The sequence below is a fragment of the Siniperca chuatsi genome, linkage group LG12, assembly GCF_020085105.1.
Source record: "Siniperca chuatsi isolate FFG_IHB_CAS linkage group LG12, ASM2008510v1, whole genome shotgun sequence".
NCBI classification, from domain to species: domain Eukaryota; kingdom Metazoa; phylum Chordata; class Actinopteri; order Centrarchiformes; family Sinipercidae; genus Siniperca; species Siniperca chuatsi.
In genome coordinates this window covers 9,776,366-9,794,757 of record NC_058053.1, presented here as the reverse complement: position 1 = coordinate 9,794,757, position 18,392 = coordinate 9,776,366, and the positions used below count along the sequence as shown (strand labels likewise).

Below are 18,392 nucleotides of genomic sequence, written 5' to 3'. Positions count from 1 at the left end.
ACTTTATGGCTGGGCTGTGATTTTTCAGTGGTACAGTAATTAAACTAGACCTTGTCTTTGACTGTTTCTGTGCTTTGATTTTTCTATTACTAATAACAGCTTCAATATTGTAAACATCACAGTGTGTATGGCTATGTACAGAGTTTTCAAGCAGTGATTTTTTTACCAGTTTATATATAGGAGTATGCTGTTTTGTGGTTGCAAAGTCCTCCTCTCTATGCTGTGTTCTGAATAATTTGAATTTTAGGCATTGAGAGCACCTGGGCACAAGGGGGAGCCAGTGAGTCTATGCATGAAAGGGTTGATGGCAGTGGTGTGGGGAAGAATTCGGCTTGGAGACCGGAAATGACCAGTGTTGAGCCTTCTTGGCTGTCTGGACATGTGGTAGGATATAGTCAAACTGCAGGAGTGTTAAAAACTGTCACGGTCATCATCCTGAAACCATCTTATGGTACCCTACCAATGGTTTTGCATTTTGGTGCAATCAAGGACAATATTTTATATCCAATATTTTATAGTATGCTGCCAAAAAATCACTTGAAAATATATTTTATGAACACACCCATATGTAAACCAAATTATTCAGTACACACTGTAGCTGCAGACACACACACACGCACGCACGCACGAACACACACACACACACACACACACACACACACACACACAGAAAGAGAAACAAACATGCTCTCTAACCTGCCATGAACTCGTCCTGCCATCCAGCCCCCGGTGTACTGGGCGTCTTTAAACCGTCCCTCTCCAGTGAATGTGTAGGAGGCCGTGCGAGACATTGCCGTCATCCCCGGTGACGACCCTTGACCTCCACCACCCAGCATGTGATCCACCGCCTGGTTAAGAGATCGCAGCCACTTGTTCTGGTAAGAGAGAGAGAGAAAACAAAAGTGATGTTTTTAAGAAAGAATGGCCATGTGAGAAAGAGGCAGAATAAGAGCAGAGAATTCTGAATTAAAGATGACAACATCATGTGAGAACAAATGAATCATAGTCCCTGATATAATTTCAGTGCCGCCTGACTAAACTCTACTCAACATAACTTATGACAGGGACATATTCTGCTCTTGGAGACATGCTCTGCTCTGAAGGCATACATGAGAGGTGTTGGTGTGATTGGCCATTGTTGAAACTTGCCGCAACTACATGTCCTGATACTGTATTGCTCCCATAATAATGTGTTCTACCTTCTACCAGCCTTTTTTTTAATGTCAGCTAACGGTAGTTGTATTTAATGCTTGCAGCTGATGGCCAAAACAAGAAATAAAATGCTGTTAGTAGTACAGTACATTGAATAGAAATGTGTCACTCTTTCGCTGTTTAGTAATAATGCTGAACCATTGATAATGCCAAGACTTTGTCATTATTTATTCACAAATCCCATCACTACTGATCACAAAATGTCTTAATACTTTCTAGAAAAATGTCTACATCAAACAAGCTTAATTTTTTTTAAATATTCATTTTTGTCCTAAATTTGCAGCATAGTTTGCAAAATACAATTTGCATAAAACTTCTTGAATGATAACCTAGATGAAATAAGTGGGTAATGTATAAACCATAAATGTACCTTTTCTTGTGGTGTCGAGGCTACCAGGGTGAAACTCTCCTCTGGACATGTAATTTTGATGGCATAGCTGAAGACACACAAGGACAATACTAAACTTTATCTCTATAAAACATTTTAACAAAAATGTTACAAAATGTTTTACAAGATGTGAAAATGTAAAAATCAAAGTACAAAGTATAACTGAATAAATTATATCAGGGATGACAACGCAGAGAGCAAAATGAATGATGTTTTGATAGTTTGGAACTGGAATTTATGATACCCGCTTTTACTAGTGCTTTTGGGAAATTAAAACAAATTCTAAATGGGTGGACATCACGTTTTAGAATTTAGTTTTAAGCAGGTCAGTATCTGGGCTTGACCTGTCTCAGGTACAACCAAGACCCGGCCACTGTCAGTCAGATGTTCCACCTATTGTATGAAAATGATAAAACCATTCTCCATCTGTGATACAGACCACTATGTATGATGTAGTTCCAGAGAAGACCCAGGTATCAGCCAAGCAGCGGGCAACCACTGAGGCTGAATGTTCACCAGTGCTGAAGTGCCTTAAAATGCAGTTTGTCTACTAGCCACTAGATGCTGAATCAAAACATTTAATAAAAAGTGTATGAAGAGAACTAATTTCACTTTCTCCAATATGTGCCTCTGGGAAAATGGTTCCATTATCTGGATATTATGGTTTAAAGATTGGTATGTTTTATGCCAAGTTTACTTTAAATTACAACTGTAGTGTTTGCTGCTTGCTTCAGCTCCATCCTCGGCCAGAGTAGTAATCTCAAAATCCAGGATTCAAAAAGATCCCTTCAGACTTATGGGTGACATCACACTATGTCCATGTTTGTGGTATCAGCAAACCAGGCTGAGGCTATACCATTACAATACTGTACATGTGGGGGGTTGAGTGAGTGTCCTATGTTCATTATTCATCATCATGAACACTGATGGCTCACTAATTGTACTGTCACATAAATTTCTTTTTATTAGCATCAGTCATGTTAGCTTTGACATTCAAACTCACAGTCCGCTGCTATCTTCAGTAACTGGTTTCACCCACAGACAGGTCAGAGGATAGATGTGATGTGTGGAGAACTGTAGAGAGAGGGATAGAGTGGTGCTATTTAATCACCATGTTTCTGCATATGTGGGACACTGATACTTCTCACATTAGCTAACATCACACTATCTGAGATTACCAAATCACTGGAATGTTGATGAGATGACAATGTACACCACTTCCTGATTCTATTACAAAAAGTCCCATATTTCAGTCAATAGTTTCCTCCATGGAGTTTTGATTTTTAATGTTTTCACACTACTTCTTTTTCATTACTGAAAGTAAAATGAAACTAAACCAGAACACACTCGACAAAACTTAACCAAACTTAAATTACGAATATTTCCCAAAGCATACATTAGGTTTTTTGATTGATTCACTTATATCAAGTAAGTTTCAAGTCCCTGCAAGCTGAATTTCACTATACACTGGAACAAGATGCGTGTATGTGTAAAATGCAGGATTAACTGTGTGTCAAAGATATATAGATACACAACACAGGACATGAACCCCAAACCACAGAAAGAAACAGGACAGGTTTCACCACTATCTGCCGTGTATTAACACACCACTCTACACCAAACATAGAGGAAGACAAACTATTAGTTAGGGTTCAGTAGCAAACTGTTTATACTGAAACAAACACAAAGTAGAGAGGGAGAGACACACAAGACAAGGCAACAGTAAATATGTTGTCCTCCAAGAATGAAGAAGTTGTCATCTGGGCTAATCAGTGACAGACATGACTTCTTGTTTAGATCTGGTGATGTTGTTGTCTCTTGGATCAGAAGCTTTTGAAAGCTAGAATGCAGTGGTGAGTTACATCCTTGCACAAGCATCTTAACAGGCTATGAGCCACCACAACTATGACCTCATCTATTTTCACCACTAATTGACTAATGTTGCAAACACGTCAAAACTCAAATCCACACACAGCAGCCTGTTTGGTAGCGGATAAAGGTCAGAATCAGCCATCAGGACAACATGTTTAAAATAAATTTTAACACAGGACATCTGCAATGCTAAGAGTTGCAATATAACAAAGCCCAATATCTATTCAGATAGTCTACCCTCATTGGGGAGGACAAAATATTAGAAACATCTCAGAATAGCACAATACTGAGTTTCAACAAAAATGTTAAACAAAAACTGGACATTATAACCTCCATGAAAGAAGGATTTATTGCAGGGCTCTTAGTTTGAGCTAGACGTGCCTACTAAACTGGCAACTGAGTCTATAACTCATAGCTCCAGCTCTGCAAATCAAACTGGACTCTGTATGGGCAAACGAGAAAAACAATGTAATGGGTCTTGGGTGAACAAGTCCCTTTAACATTACATAAAGTCTGTGTTAACATTTATTTATTTGCTTACTAATTCCAAGTGAACCTGTCAGAGTGTAAGCACTGAGCAGAGGCCAGCCCAACCATGCTGCTGCAGCACAAAGCTCAGGGTGGTTAAACTTGTTGGTTGGTTGGAGGTGAAGTTGAGTAAACTGTTATCAGATATACTTACAAGGCTCTGAGAGGGAATGGCACCCTGAGTGAATGAAAGATACAATGTACAAATATAAACTTCATGTGCAAAACATGGTAGCTGTCCAGTGGAAGCTTTGTCTGATCTGAACAAGACTGACAAAGATCCAGTGGATTTTCTCTGATGTTTAAACAGTGGGTGTTGTTGTTCACTGTAAGACAATTTGAAGTTAATATAAAACGTTTTCAACAGTGCTCGCTCCGCCCTGCTGTAGGCATGTTAGCAAATCTCATTTATGTATCAACTTCTGTCTGTAGAGAATTAATGGTGTCCACCATGAATTTATACTACCTACAAATAGAAAAAAAAAGTACTATCATTTGGCTAATTTTGTATAGATTCTCTGTGTGTTTGCATGTGTGTGTGTACCTGTGTGTGCACCAGTGCGTCATTGAACAGCATGAACCAGTGGTTGGAGAACCGCCCAGCATTCTGTAGAGTCAGAGATCTGTTGCTGCTTTCACACACCACACGGCGCTGTGGGAGACGCAGAACCTCCTGATGAACAAACACACATGCATACTTCTTTATTAAAATCTTACAAACTGTTGAAAACCAGTAACCAGAAACCCTGCCTCCATTAACCAGGTGAGTAGAAGCCATGTTTGGCAAATTAAACTGTTAGCAGGAATACCGCTATCACTGAGCAGACCTGAGCAGAAATTATTTTCAAGAGCATCTTTGCCTTCTGTGTATCGTAGCCTGGCAATGTAAAAAACAGTAAACAGTACAATCAGGAAGAATGTTAGTAGGTTTAAATAACTTAACACAGAGTTGTGCTCACAGTAGTTTTTCCAGAATGGGTCTTCCAGAAGAGCAAGGTGGTTTCAGCCTCCTTCTTCCTCCTCAACAGGGACAAAGACAGAGACTCATACTGACTACAGCCCTGATGGAGGGACTGATACTCTGTAGTTAACTGGGGGAGAGAAGGAAAAAGTGAGAGGTTTAATTATGTTTTACATTTTAGTCAACTTGGCCAGCTCTTACAAAAGTATATCTCCATTAACAGATCACAGTTCAAAATAGAGAGTACAATCTAACAGGCTGCCTTACCGCTGGAACAAATCTGGCCATTTTAATTCTGCCCATGAAATGAGGAAGAGACAGTGGAATATATTCTACTCCACTGTAGATGAGATATGATGAGGCAGCAAAGAACACAAGAAAGTGCAAACCTCTGCCAAGACTGCAAAACTCTCTAAATTTGTTATTATAATAATACACACAATGTCACATCCATGTCAATGTTAAAAGTTGTTGAACCCAAAATCTCCCACAGCACCCACCCCCAAAAAAGAGTGAAAAAGAGACAACAAAAATAAAATAGAGGAATGTCTATTACTGGCAAAATTTTTGTTGAGTATTTTGATTATGTTATTATTTAAGCTATAGTATCTTTGTTTGAATGTGACAATACATTTAAACCTTGTTTTCAAGGTTTCAGTTCAGTTTTCAGTCTGCAACGGAAGACGTGTAGTTTTGGTTCAATCATTCTTACTATATCTTCATAAAGTCTTTATCTAGGAACAGGTGTTGCAAAATGGGGAACATCTTATATTCGAGAAAATACAGTGACAGTAATAAGTCACAATATATCGAAAGTTACTCAATCATGGGAAATAAAGACATTTTTGAAAAAGAGAAAGTGAAAGAGAGGGAAAAAAGGAAGATCAAAAGAGTGTTTGTGTGAAAAAAAGACTAAAAGTGCAGAGAGAAAGAAGAAGCATAGAGTTTCCTCCTCACCACATCGTAACAGGCTGCCAATTTGAGCAGGACTCGGCTGTACTGGTGGAGCTGCTGCAGAGGCCAGTACAACAACGAAACCAGATCAACATCACCACTGGCAGACTGGTCTGATACACACAGCTGAGCGAGCATGGTCTGCTGAGAGCCTAAACACTCACTGGACAGAGACACACACAGAAACACACACAGAGACAAAAAGAGAAATAAGACTCTTCAGTATTTTCATCTAAATATGTGTCTGTTTTCAGTTTGCTTTTCTAAAAATTTGCTGTTTGGTAACTCTTTCCTGCTGCACAGGAAGTGATGTGTTTTAAGCTTATGGTTTGTTTTGGGGGAAAAATACAGAAGGACTGGTTATTTAGCACGAGCATGATCATCAGCATTAATAGTGAATCTTTTCCTGCTAACATTAAGGCAGTGTTTAGACCAAAAAAAAAGCACTGTTGCTGGAGGCCTTTGCAGTGGTCTTGTTAATATGAATGAGTCTACTTTTTTTGGGGCGAGGCCAAGTGATGCGAGCAGTACTCCTCAAGTGAAAACATAAAGACAAAAGAAAGGAGCTTACAGCGAGAGTTTATGGAGTGATTGGAATCCATCCATCACCTGGAAGTTACCTAATGAAGAACAATACCTGGAGAGAGACACAGAGAGAGGGAGAGATTTTAATTTCAGTATAAGAATGTTAAATGAACTAGTAAGTCCTTGGTGAAAACAACTTGTACCCTCTATTTCACATCAGCGTTATTCTTACTATTATTGACATAAGCTTGAACTTTATTTGCTCTGGAAAAACACCTTCCTGGTTTGTGTCTTAAACCCACATAACAGTTTCCTAATTCCTTCTAACAAGCCCAAAGAGCAGTAACTGCATGAATAGTGAAACTTTACAGCTTGCCTACTGTTGTTACATTAGTGGACTTGATGTGATTTTAACATTGACACAAACAACATAAGCTGGTATTTAATCAAACTTCAGTTTCTAAGTGTTAAAGCATATGTAAAATAATTAGAGCCATAGTATATGCCTTTTAAAGTGATTTTTGTTGTATGAGAGAATAATACAGCTTGTGTAAAAAACTGGCAGTTATTCTACTATGAGAAATAAAGTGGGATAAAACACAAAGTAACTGAGAGGAACAATAAAGCACAAGAAAAGAGTGACACTGGGAATCAAACACATACTAAAAGAATAAAAATCAGTAAAAGCAGGGAGACTAAAAACAAACAAAAATTGTATATTTGCGATAATAAAATATGAGGATTTCTGTATTAGTAAATATAGTATGGGCTTTTTGTATGCAGAGACAAAAAGGTGAACCTTACTCTTTATAAATGTCCAGAAAGTGCTCAGTGTGTGTCAGCAGGGGAAGGGAAGTGACATCACGGCCCTGCACATCATGCAGGAAGTAGCTGAGTGACGTGGAGTGTCGACCAATCAGGACGCTCAGACGAACAAAACTCTCACAGAGAGAGGAGAAGAGATGAGTGCATGGCTTACCTAACGACGGACATACACTCTCTGTGGAGGAGAGTACATACGTACACACACACACACACACACACACACACACACACACACACACACACACACACACACATTTTAAGTTGATGCTTTCACTATATTCACTTATTAGATGCTCAAAGCAGGCATGTATTATTTCATAATTTGTTGTATTTTGAGCACAGTTCTTTGCATTTGCCACCATTTCATATGTTTTCATTTACATTTAAGAGGAACATATTTAAATTCCCATATTTAAAACCACCAATAGTAAAGGGGTCAGAGGTGGAAATGCAGAGTAGATACACCACACCACAGAGACCCTCTCACCTCTGTTGCGTAGTGGTGTGAGAAGGAGCTTCCTGACGTTGCACGACCAGCAGTAGAACTGTCTCTCTCTTGAGGCCAGCTCATGGATAGCTGAGATAAAACCCATGATGTTCTGGTCAGCCAGCAACGCACAGCTCTGACCACCGCTGCACACACTGCTAATGTAACCCATCTACACACACAGAAGAAATAAATGTTAGTCATACAGTAACTGCATGATAATGTTTTGTTAAGCTTTCTTTCATTACAGTATTTTGTGGTTTCTCTCCATTGCTTTTAATGCTTTATAATATTTCTCAGCTTTCTCTGACTTTCTCCCTTTGTTCAGTGTATGTCAACCAGATTTAAGCTGTAAATGACTGCTGTTTCTGTGTGATGTATGTATCTGTTGTCTGATCAAAGATTCATGCCAATATCACACATGTAACTTTATAAGCTTATTTTTTTGTACCATACTAAACTATGAGGAATATGTCATTTTAAATACACTCCAGTGTTGCAGTTGGAAAACTGCTCCACCCATTATCTTCCTTCATCCACTATCAGTCCTGTTGAAAAAAAACACAAACAGTTGTGTTTTGAACATACAAACCTCCATGCAGAAGGGCAGCAGGGTGGGTCTGACTGTATAACTCTCTGCTCTGTTGGGTGACCTCTGGCATGACCTTTGACCCTGGTGTGACCTCTCACTCTGTGCCGACATTGGCTCTTGCTGCTGGCCACAGTACAACAGGACTGGCTGGACACAGTCTCCATCAGCCAGAAGGAGGGAGTGGCTCTGACCAGCTGACACATCCCAAACCCTCAGACCCTCAGACAACTACATGTACAGTGGCCCGCCAGGGACAAAACATAGAATGCCATTAGGAGATTTACTGGTTAGTGTGACTACAACATGATTCATATCATAACCTGTAAATTCATACATTTCTTTACTGTGTATTCTTACATTTTACCAGGCATACAGTATAGCTTACAGTATATCTTGTCTCTGGTATTTCAGAGACAAGCATATTTGCATTCATATTCATATCGATTTATTGACTGATTGTGTGAATGACTGAATTTATGTCAGTGAATAAGAAAAGATTAAATAAGCATTTCAAGAAATAAATAAATACATGACTAAACATGTGAAATACTGTAAATTAGTTGACTACTAATGACCAGATGAATGAAAGAACAGACATGATTGACTGACAGATTACTGTACCTTCGCCTGTTGAGGTACAGTGACAGGACTGTTGATTTGACCGAGCTGTCCACACATATTGCTACCCCATGAGTACACCTGTAAAACACAAGAGTTAGTTTGTGTAAATGTGTGTCTGCTTTTGTACTTCTATGTTTGTGAGGACCAATTTGACTTTTAGACCTTAAAAGTGATGACATTTTGGTAAGTCTTCACTTCTTCAAAGCAGTGTATGAGACTTTAAAAGCTTACGGTTAGACTTAATGGAATAGTAGAACAGAATAATGTAGAATAGTGTCAGGGGCTAAGGAGCATATTATGTCAATGAGGGTCCTCATGCATCGTGTGTGTGTGTATGTAATGTGTGCGCTGTGTCTGTTACCTGGCAGTGAGCGGTGACAGCCAGTGAATGGTGTGACCCTGCAGCAACTCTGATCACCTCCTCCCCTGTCAAAGACTTGATACACAGAGGCTGGAGTCTGGACGGACACACACACAGGCACAGGCACACGCACACGCACGCACGCACGCACGCACGCACACACACACACACACACACACACACACACACACACACACACACACACACACAGTAACAGCTTGTCTACACAGGAGGCGTTTCAACCATGTTTTTCAGTTGACGGAACAGGTATGCTCCTATTTTAATCTATTCTGTCTATTATTTAGTGATATATCCAAGGTGCTTAATATGACTAAAAGTGCACAGTTTTCACATGAAGCCAGTAGAGACTGAACCTCCAAATGGGTTTCAGAACAAACTGCAATACCAGCATTTTATGTCACATTATTTTCTTTTAAACTGATTTGTTAATGTATAAAAATAAATCTATACAAGCCAGGATATAAGTGTGTGTGCGTGTTTTTGTGTCCACACCTGGCGAGCTGATCCCCATGGCCCAGTTGCCCTTCAGACCCTCGGCCCCAGCTCCACACTTCTGTCTCCAGAGACGGCAGCCTGTCTCCAGCCTCCTCCAGTGCTGCAGCCTGGGTCCGACCAGCAGAGGATGGCCTGCAGGCACAAGGCCGCCATCGCCGTGGAGACCCTGAAAGAAAAACACATGACCTAATGGTAAAGTCCTGGTGACCTTGTTGTTTTAACCAACTGATCCATCATCTACTAGTTACATTTGAGCATCTGTCAAGACTGCAAATGCACTTCATCTGTTATATGTAAAAACAGCCACTACAAACAGAGCGAGTAGATGATGTGTCTCATACTGCAACATGATGAAGGGAATAGCAAACACGATCAGAGAAAATCTATACACAAAGTGTCACACCTAACAAGTATAACATAAGCCTGTAGCTGGTCTGTGTTGTGTTCTCTCCACAAACCTCCGCTGCACCAAAGTTCACACTGCAATTGTCTCACCAGCCAAAATAAACTGTACATATAAACTGCACCAAACAGGTTTGGTATGAACACACCCTAACGACTTAGTGAGCTCTTATGGAAGCCAACTTGTAAAACTCTGTATCCCCTGTCAAGGTGAGGTAAGCAGGCACAGAGCAGGAAACCACAGCAACAACAACCGAGGAAAGCAGGAAGAACTAAAAGGGACACAGCAAGTCATTCCTGCCTGTGGCCATCAAACTCTTTAACTCCTGCCTCCCTAAGTGTCAGTCTATATGACCCTAGGTCACTAAACTGGACATTGGATCATTAACATCACTGCAATACTTGAAATAATTGTGAAATATTCTCTGTTTAATACTGCTGTGCAATATACGCTGTTTTCAGTTTAATTTATTTAATATTTAATTTATTGATATACTTCTATTACTACTGTGCAATATCCACCGTCTCATAATCATCTTAATAAGCAACACTTAACTTGACAGTACTCAGTATTGCACTATTACTTATTACTTATATTATTACATTGTATTATACTGTACATACTTATCAACCTCTAAATCCACTTTGTACTTTACACTTATTTTAGCTTTTATACTTTATATCCATTTTGTACTTATTTTATCTTAGCTTTATTATAGTGTATTATATTTTGATTTGCTTAGTACTTCTATTCCTTCTATTCTCAAGTGTGCACTGACGTGACAGTGAGCAGCTGTAACGAAAGAGTTTCCCCTCGGGGATCAATAAAGTATTTCTGATTCTGAAAGAAAAACACTGACGCTTAATGTAAAAATAAAGAATATCAACAGGAGATGAGTTGTGTGGAAGATCCATTCTGTCTAAGTTGTTATAAACCCTTCTGTTCAGCCACACAGGTTAACAAAGGTTACAACTTGTTTACTTACTAAGGTTTTGGTGAATACTAAAACTGAAAAAAAGTCTATATGCTGGATGGTTTTCAGATATGCATTGACTGATGAGAGACTTTCATTCTGACACTCCCGAAACTCTGGACAAACCATAAAACGAGAAGTTAGTCTGTTGCGGCTGTTAATCACCATTCTGGTCCCTGTGTCTGTCTGTCTTTTGTGGCGCTATCAATAAGCTTCATACATTCTCTGGATATACAAAGTGTAAAGAGACTTTAGGTTGTTAATTGATTTATGTCAAGTTAAACTGTCAAGTTATCTAAAGAAAGCAAATGTTGTTACCTCAAGATAACAATGTTGATTCTATCATGTGAGCATGCGCATGCTGTGATCTTGACTTATATATTGAGCTGATAACGTCCGATCCAGGAGAACCCATTTTTGTTCTGTGTGGTCAACGTGAAAGGCAAACACAGGCAGAAATTGTATTGTGTGTTTCTGTTGGAGATAACATTTAAATTCTTCTTCCTTGTTAGCCAGGCTGCAACTTCACAGAGGAATGCATTTCAGTGACTCTGCAGATATTGTTTACTTCATTGGTACCATAAAATGGATGAGAAGTGCATTTGCAGAGGTGGCACATTTTGCATTTTGGTGCTACAACCAATTTTGATGAGGACGAGTAGAACTACTGACAGAATCATAATTGTGTTGGTTGGCGCCTGACATCCATAAAGCCTCCACAGTCAATAGTACACTTAATATGAAGCTGGAGCCAGCAAACAGTTAGCTTAGCACAAAGACTTAAAGCAGGGGGAAACATCTAGCTCTCACCTCTAAAAGCTAGCTAAAGCATGTTAATTCAAACACAAACAGAAATGTAAAAACTATAAGTTGTGGTTTTACGGGGACTTACATGTTTTAAATATTTGTTTGTGAACAGCTTCTTCCAGTCTTTATGCTAAGCTAAGCTAATAGCCTCCTGGTTCCATACTTAGGGCTTTCCCAAAAGTGTAGTCAAGTTGTTTACACCCTACCATTCCTACCACGGGTGGGTGTTCCAGGCAGGGAGCATCTCCTGTTTGCTGCTGCTTTCCCCTTCTGGTTTATATTTGTTATAATAGTGGAGTGCAGTGCATGCTTCTCCGCCTCAAGACCGAGCCGAACTTCTTCCAAACACACTGGGGAAGAGGAGTATGACACGGCCACTCCACTGTTACTGTAGGAAAGAAGGTCAAAGATCAGGGGTCAAATACACTGCAGGTGAGAATCATCTTTGTATGTGGTTACTGCAGCATAACTGAGTTTAGTTTGAGTGTGTATCAGCATTAATATAAAATCACTTGAATAAAATGAAGATCCACAAAAATAGCAATAAAAATGTTCTTTCTGCTATCTTAGTGACAACCTCTCAACATGAGATTATTGAAGCACTGATTAATTGAACTGCCTAGAAAAGTGCTTCATTGTCAACTAAACTTGGTCTTACTTGTTGGTTTGACTCTTAATTGGCAAGTCTTCTTTGTAACTGGAAGTCAACAGATCCGTGGAAGGAGTTGAGGAAACACAGCTGTCATCTGGAGAGAACGATGGCGGGAGAGAAAGAGGAAAAACATTAGAGATTGAAGGAGAAAGAAAATATATTAAATACAAAATATACAAAGAACAAAGTAACAAACAATGAACCGAACAAAGAAATGAAGGAAGGAAGAATCAAAGAAACAAACAAATAATACAATAAGCAAAGCAATGAATGAAACAACTAACAAGGCGCAAACAGCTTTAAACGAATAAAGGAACTAGTGAAAAAGAATAAACAAGTTCAAGAACAAAAAGGCTAAGTAAAAGATATGAATGATGTAATACATAAAAGAACAAATAAACAAACTTCAAAACAAAGGAAGAAGGAACAGAACTGAATTACCAACCTGAAGTGTAGCTGCTCAGTGAGTCGGTATCTCCTAGCCCGGTGGTGTGGCGCATCTCCAGTGATTGACTAGAGAGTTTCTGGAGGAGTTTCTGAATCTCCATTTCGTCAGGGAAAGTGGAATTCTCATTGGCTCTCCAGCCTGATAGTGGGTGGGACATGGGGCTGCCGTCTGTCTGAGTGAGAGGGTCAGCGTGCCCATCGGGCTCAAGCTTGGTGTCAACTGGAAGATTCTTCCTGAAGTTTTGCAATGGCGGGAAGGGAAAGTCAGAGAAAGCAGAGAAAAACTAAAATAGTAAAACATTAAATGCAAAAATGTAAAAATTTCGGGATAAAAGAGACATAAGTTATGTAATTCTGTACTGCTTAGTGTTAGATTTGCCATCTTCAGAAAATGGACGTGAACTGCCGCCAGCTGACCTTCCCCCAGATTGGAGCCTTCGTCTTGGGCATCTTCTTCTGGGAGAGGTCTGGGAATGCAAACAAAAGTTGGGCATCAACCTGTGCTGAAAAAGCTGAACCTCTTAAGTTGGCATAAATATTTGTATGATATAGTGCTGCTGAAAAATCAAAGATCATGTGGTACCAGATCACAGGAGTCAACCTAAAATATTTTTACAGCCTCTAGATTCTGTAATTGTATATCCTTCTGGTTGCAACAAGATGTTGGGGCTGCCCAAACACAATCTTTTTCTTTAATTTCTCCTTCTTGGAGTACATTTACCTCGCCTGTCATGACTTCAGTCAGCTCTACCCCCAGCGGACAGTAGTGACCAGTATCAACTGCAAACAGCTCCTCCCTCTCTGTCACTGAGTGGTGAGGTGACTGGCCTCGCTCCCTTTTCTCAGAAGGATTCTGAGTATTGTAGTTCTGTGGAGGTAAACTGCGAACCAAGGCCAGGCTGTGGTAGGCACCACAAGCCACCTGTGGGAAATAAATAGAGATGGTATTTCTGGACACAGAACATAGTATTTTTTGTAATTTAAATGTGGCCATGAAGATATCAGGAAGAGAAACTACCTGAATTACATGTCTGCCTGCCAAGTGCTCCACCTGTGCCAGAGATGTAAATAATGCAAATGTCATTATTACTAAAATTTACAGTTTTGTCAAGTGCTCACATGCAGACACAAAGAAAAATGCCATCAGTTCACCATCAGACAGTACACACATTTAGTCTTATTCCCTCTCTCATCAGTTTAAAGATAAAATATTCAATATTACAAAGTTTCAATATCCACAACAGGGTTGACTGAATTTCAAATGCTGAAATCCACTGAGCCTTACACAAACTTACCTTCTTTGGTCTCCATACAGGGAAGGTGCTGGTGACCAGGCCAAGTTGGCAGCCGCTGCCCCATGCCCACAGCTCGTTCTGGGCCGACAGAGCCAGGCTGTGCTCCCGTCCTAAGGCCAGATCTATGACCCGAACCACTGCTGGAGGAACAACGTCACTGTCCACCACAGTCACAGGGCACGGCTCTGAAACTGACACAGAATATTTTACATAGCTTTGTTTCCCCAACATGTATTAACCGACAAATACATTTAGTGATTGACTAAATAAGAGAAAGGATAAGTAAAATTTAAAGAAAGAAAGAAACAAACAAAAGGACCAAGTGTCTACAAAAAAATGCTATTTTCTCAACAATAGATGGATGGAGGCACTGAGGGAAGAAACATGAGGAAGGTAAGCAGTGGGTAGGATGGACAAACAGACAGGGTGAAGAATAGAAGGACGAAAGAAAGGAGGTAAGGTGCTGACCGACCTGTGATGCTTGTGACTGTGTCCCTCTCAGTCAGCCCACACTGTCCTGCAGTGTTCTCCCCCCACATGTAGATGTTGCCCTGCTCGCTCAGCGCTCCGCAGTGAAAGCCGCCGGCAGCCACACGGACCACCGTCTTCCCCAGCAGAGAGACCTCCAGCACCGGAGCAGACAGCGGGATGCTCAGATCCCTCCACAACAGCTCACCGAATGAATACACCAGACCACCTGGAAGACAGCAACAACTGAGTGGAAATGGCTAATTTTAACTTTAAGATGTCTCTGGCACAGTTAGAACTTGTAGCTTAGAGTAGAAATGTTTTTATTGTTTAAAAATGTATGGGAGGAATATAACTGTTGAATATGATATAACCAATGTAACCAGTGTTGTAACCAGTGTAATGATATAACCACAGCAAGCCAAGTTCATAGCAGCAACTTTGTTACAAACCCCGGCTACAGATACACACTAAAGAAAAATCACCCTTTATAATAACATGATAATTATTACAACATTGTTATATTCACTAGGCTACAATATTTACTGAATGATTCAAAACCATCTGTTAAAATTCATATTCATGGCTTGTTTTTAATGACTTTTCAGTGTTTTAGTAGATCAATATATAAAAAAAGAAAGTACTGTATTTAAGATCTCATGCTTCAACTTGTGTATTCAGAAACTCATTATCTCAATATGAGAATTTTAAATCACAATACAATTAGGCAAGTGATAGCATTGAACTATCTATAGCACAGCCCTACTCTTTCTCTCACACACACACACACACACACACACACACACACCCTGTGTCAGCAGGAGTCCATGGTGTTCTCCCAGAGCGGCCTGCAGGACAGGTCTGGACAGCAGCACTCTCTCTGGACAGAGCTGATCACTGGGGCCCGCTGACTGCCAGACGTGGAGGAGTCCTCGCTCTGGAGGTGTGGGGGCCCGCTCATCTGCAGGGCTGCAATAACGCATGCAAATGAATCACTGAATCACTGAATTTAGACACAACCAGGCCTCAGCCCAAACAGTGTCCAAACTCAAACCAACTTCTCATTCATCCGTCGGCCAATAATTGTTTGTTCAGCACCTGCGGGCACTGACATGTTTTGAGGGAGGAGAACAATATCTGTAAATGACTCACTCATACCGAACTGGATGAAAAATATACTGTAGTACTGCAATGCAGAGGTGCAAACACTGGCCAGACACTTTTGATATGGGTCTGATATTGCTGCAGGTTTAAGCAACAGCTCATCATGGAGCTTAGCCTACTTATTGTGAAGCTGGTTAGCAAAAAAGAATTGGTTTTACTTGAAGCTGAAATTGCAAAAACTACAGTATTCATTAAAACTTTTTTGAGGAATACTGGATTTTTGAGGCTGACACTGACTGAGGCCAGACAATTTTTAACAAAAACATTTAAAAAAATGACGAACATTATTAACCAACTTTAATTTGTTTTTAACTTGTAAAGCACTTTGAACTGCACTAATGGTATGGAAGTTTCTATTTACAGTAATTAAAGCTTAAATGACAGATTGAGAGACTTCAGTGGTCAATCTCATTTTATATCAAGGCTGAATCACACCTATAGGAAACATGATTTCAGTGGCATCTTGCTTTCAAATTCAACATGTTTCCACTGGAGGTTGCTGGGGAGATATAATCAGGACAGAGACAGCTCAAAAGTGTGTGTGTGTGTTTACCTCTCCTCTCTGTTCTCCATCACTTCAGACTCTCCATTCCACAGGACAGTGAAGGCATCTTTATTCAGGTGTTTACCGCAGCTCCTTGTTCTGTGTAAAACACCTGTTTGTCAAAAAAACAAAAACAAATAACAAATATACAGTTTTTTACTTGAATAACATTAAATGTGGCATGTACCATAAAGACTGACATTATTTGTATCAGTATATTTTCCTCTGGCTCAGGATCAGAACAATATTCTTCTTCAAGTTTAAATTGCATTTATAAATGCAGAGGACCGCAGTGCTGACCGTTTTATTGTGCTACCAAAATCAACATTGAAACTCTAAAACGTGCTTGACATTGGATTTTATATTTTGTCACATGTTAATACAGATAGGATAGGACAGGGCAATATATAAAAATTATAATATAATAATATTCTAAGTGTGTCCCACTGTGTTATTGCATTAAACATCAATTTGATCAATTTATAATGTGATTTCCCTCCATTTTCCAAATCATACATGTATATTGGAAAATTGCTTGTTAATATTCATAGTTATATAATATATTACAATAATATTAACTCATGGTCCACTTACTAGCTTTCAACTGTATTTTACAGTCTTCATTAGTTTGCTCAGAACCCTTAAGATTATTTTGTCAAACTACTATTTCCAAATTCAATAATGAACTTTCACGCCCTTGAGATAGTAATTTCAGTCATGTTTCGTCATGTTGTCCAACCAATGGTTCCACTCGGAGCAGGAGTGGTTTCTTTTGCTCTTTACTGGAGTCTTATGGTCTGTGATCGCACTGCTGACATGTCACAACAACTCAATACGCAGTAAAACTATTTAGAGATTTTAGTAGTTGTTGCTACATGCTCCTTACGAGCTTTCCCTTACATAAAAGGCTTAACCATACATTTCTCACCTGTTTCGGTATCTGTGGAAACATCACATCAACACAGAGCCCGTAATCACTCTAACGTTGAAGTCATTTAAGTAACGTACACACAGAGACCAGAGATTAGCTACGTTAAAAAACAGCAGACGTGTTCTGTCACCGAATGAAAATTGCTACTTTCTTGTATACTTTTTTATACTCGTTTAGATATAGCGAGTTGTTTTTTACCCTGATATAAAGCATGGTGGTGTATTATCAACATACGTGCGTGTAAACTGAAGTTGGCTAGCTTAATGCTACCGCTGCTAAATAAGCTAACTAAACTTACCAACTGCCCGTTAGAACTCGGGAGAACGTCGCGGAGATTTGTGACGCTGCAACTTTGGATAAGTCCGGATAACTGTGTGTGACTGTCAGGACAGAAATCACTATGTTATGACATTTGTTTTATATTCAAATCAGTGCGGCGCAGTGAAAGCAGAAGTTTCTAATGACAGTTCTGTGTTGTTCTCTGCAGCCACCTCTCCGATGGCAGCCGGGCAGGGACAAACAGGGCGGCGGTGCCACACCTGTTGATGCTGCTGCTGCGGCTGCTGAGGTGTGGCAAAGAGGCGATTTTGAAACAAAGATGTTTCACTCTGTCTCTATTTCCAGCGCTGGAATCTGGCTATCAGCATTACTTTTGCAGATACAGTTATCCGTCAATATGCCAATATGTGCTTGTACTTGAAGTCCTAGAATAAATATTGGATAAAAGCTAAGTTCATGAGTAAACGTAAAACAAAATCAAAACAACACGTCGGTTAAATATACAGTTGAGTGCTTTAGTGTGTTTGTTTTATATTAGCTATCTAACCAGCTAGCAATGTTAGTATAATGGATGAATAGCTGTGAGC

General features: G+C 39.7%; 1 protein-coding gene across 10 annotated transcripts in view; it reads right to left on the bottom strand.

Annotated features, from left to right (window-relative positions):
- LOC122885735 (alsin-like) overlaps positions 1-18,098 on the bottom strand; it is a 30,823-nt gene extending 12,725 nt beyond the window's left edge. For 2 of the 10 annotated variants that reach the window (XM_044217264.1, XM_044217265.1), the window contains exons 1-25: positions 17,825-18,094; positions 16,605-16,707; positions 15,696-15,856; positions 14,892-15,116; positions 14,420-14,610; positions 14,143-14,175; positions 13,846-14,046; positions 13,485-13,591; positions 13,123-13,358; positions 12,684-12,771; positions 12,232-12,413; positions 9,840-10,008; positions 9,327-9,423; positions 8,966-9,043; positions 8,345-8,572; positions 7,753-7,924; positions 7,245-7,440; positions 6,487-6,552; positions 5,919-6,078; positions 4,960-5,091; positions 4,545-4,673; positions 4,155-4,178; positions 2,604-2,674; positions 1,583-1,649; positions 697-875 (exon numbers count right to left, since the gene is read on the bottom strand). In XM_044217264.1, coding sequence (XP_044073199.1) covers positions 697-875; positions 1,583-1,649; positions 2,604-2,674; positions 4,155-4,178; positions 4,545-4,673; positions 4,960-5,091; positions 5,919-6,078; positions 6,487-6,552; positions 7,245-7,440; positions 7,753-7,924; positions 8,345-8,572; positions 8,966-9,043; positions 9,327-9,423; positions 9,840-10,008; positions 12,232-12,413; positions 12,684-12,771; positions 13,123-13,358; positions 13,485-13,591; positions 13,846-14,046; positions 14,143-14,175; positions 14,420-14,610; positions 14,892-15,116; positions 15,696-15,856; positions 16,605-16,624 — 3,212 coding nt within the window. In that variant the 5' untranslated portion in view covers positions 16,625-16,707; positions 17,825-18,094. Of the gene's footprint in view, positions 1-696; positions 876-1,582; positions 1,650-2,603; positions 2,675-4,154; positions 4,179-4,544; positions 4,674-4,959; positions 5,092-5,918; positions 6,079-6,486; positions 6,553-7,244; positions 7,441-7,752; positions 7,925-8,344; positions 8,573-8,965; positions 9,044-9,326; positions 9,424-9,839; positions 10,009-12,231; positions 12,414-12,683; positions 12,772-13,122; positions 13,359-13,484; positions 13,592-13,845; positions 14,047-14,142; positions 14,176-14,419; positions 14,611-14,891; positions 15,117-15,695; positions 15,857-16,604; positions 16,708-17,824 lie in introns of all 10 variants that reach the window. The other 8 variants (XM_044217267.1, XM_044217269.1, XM_044217270.1 and 5 more) reach the window with 6 other exon arrangements.
- Positions 18,099-18,392: the final 294 nt, after the last annotated feature.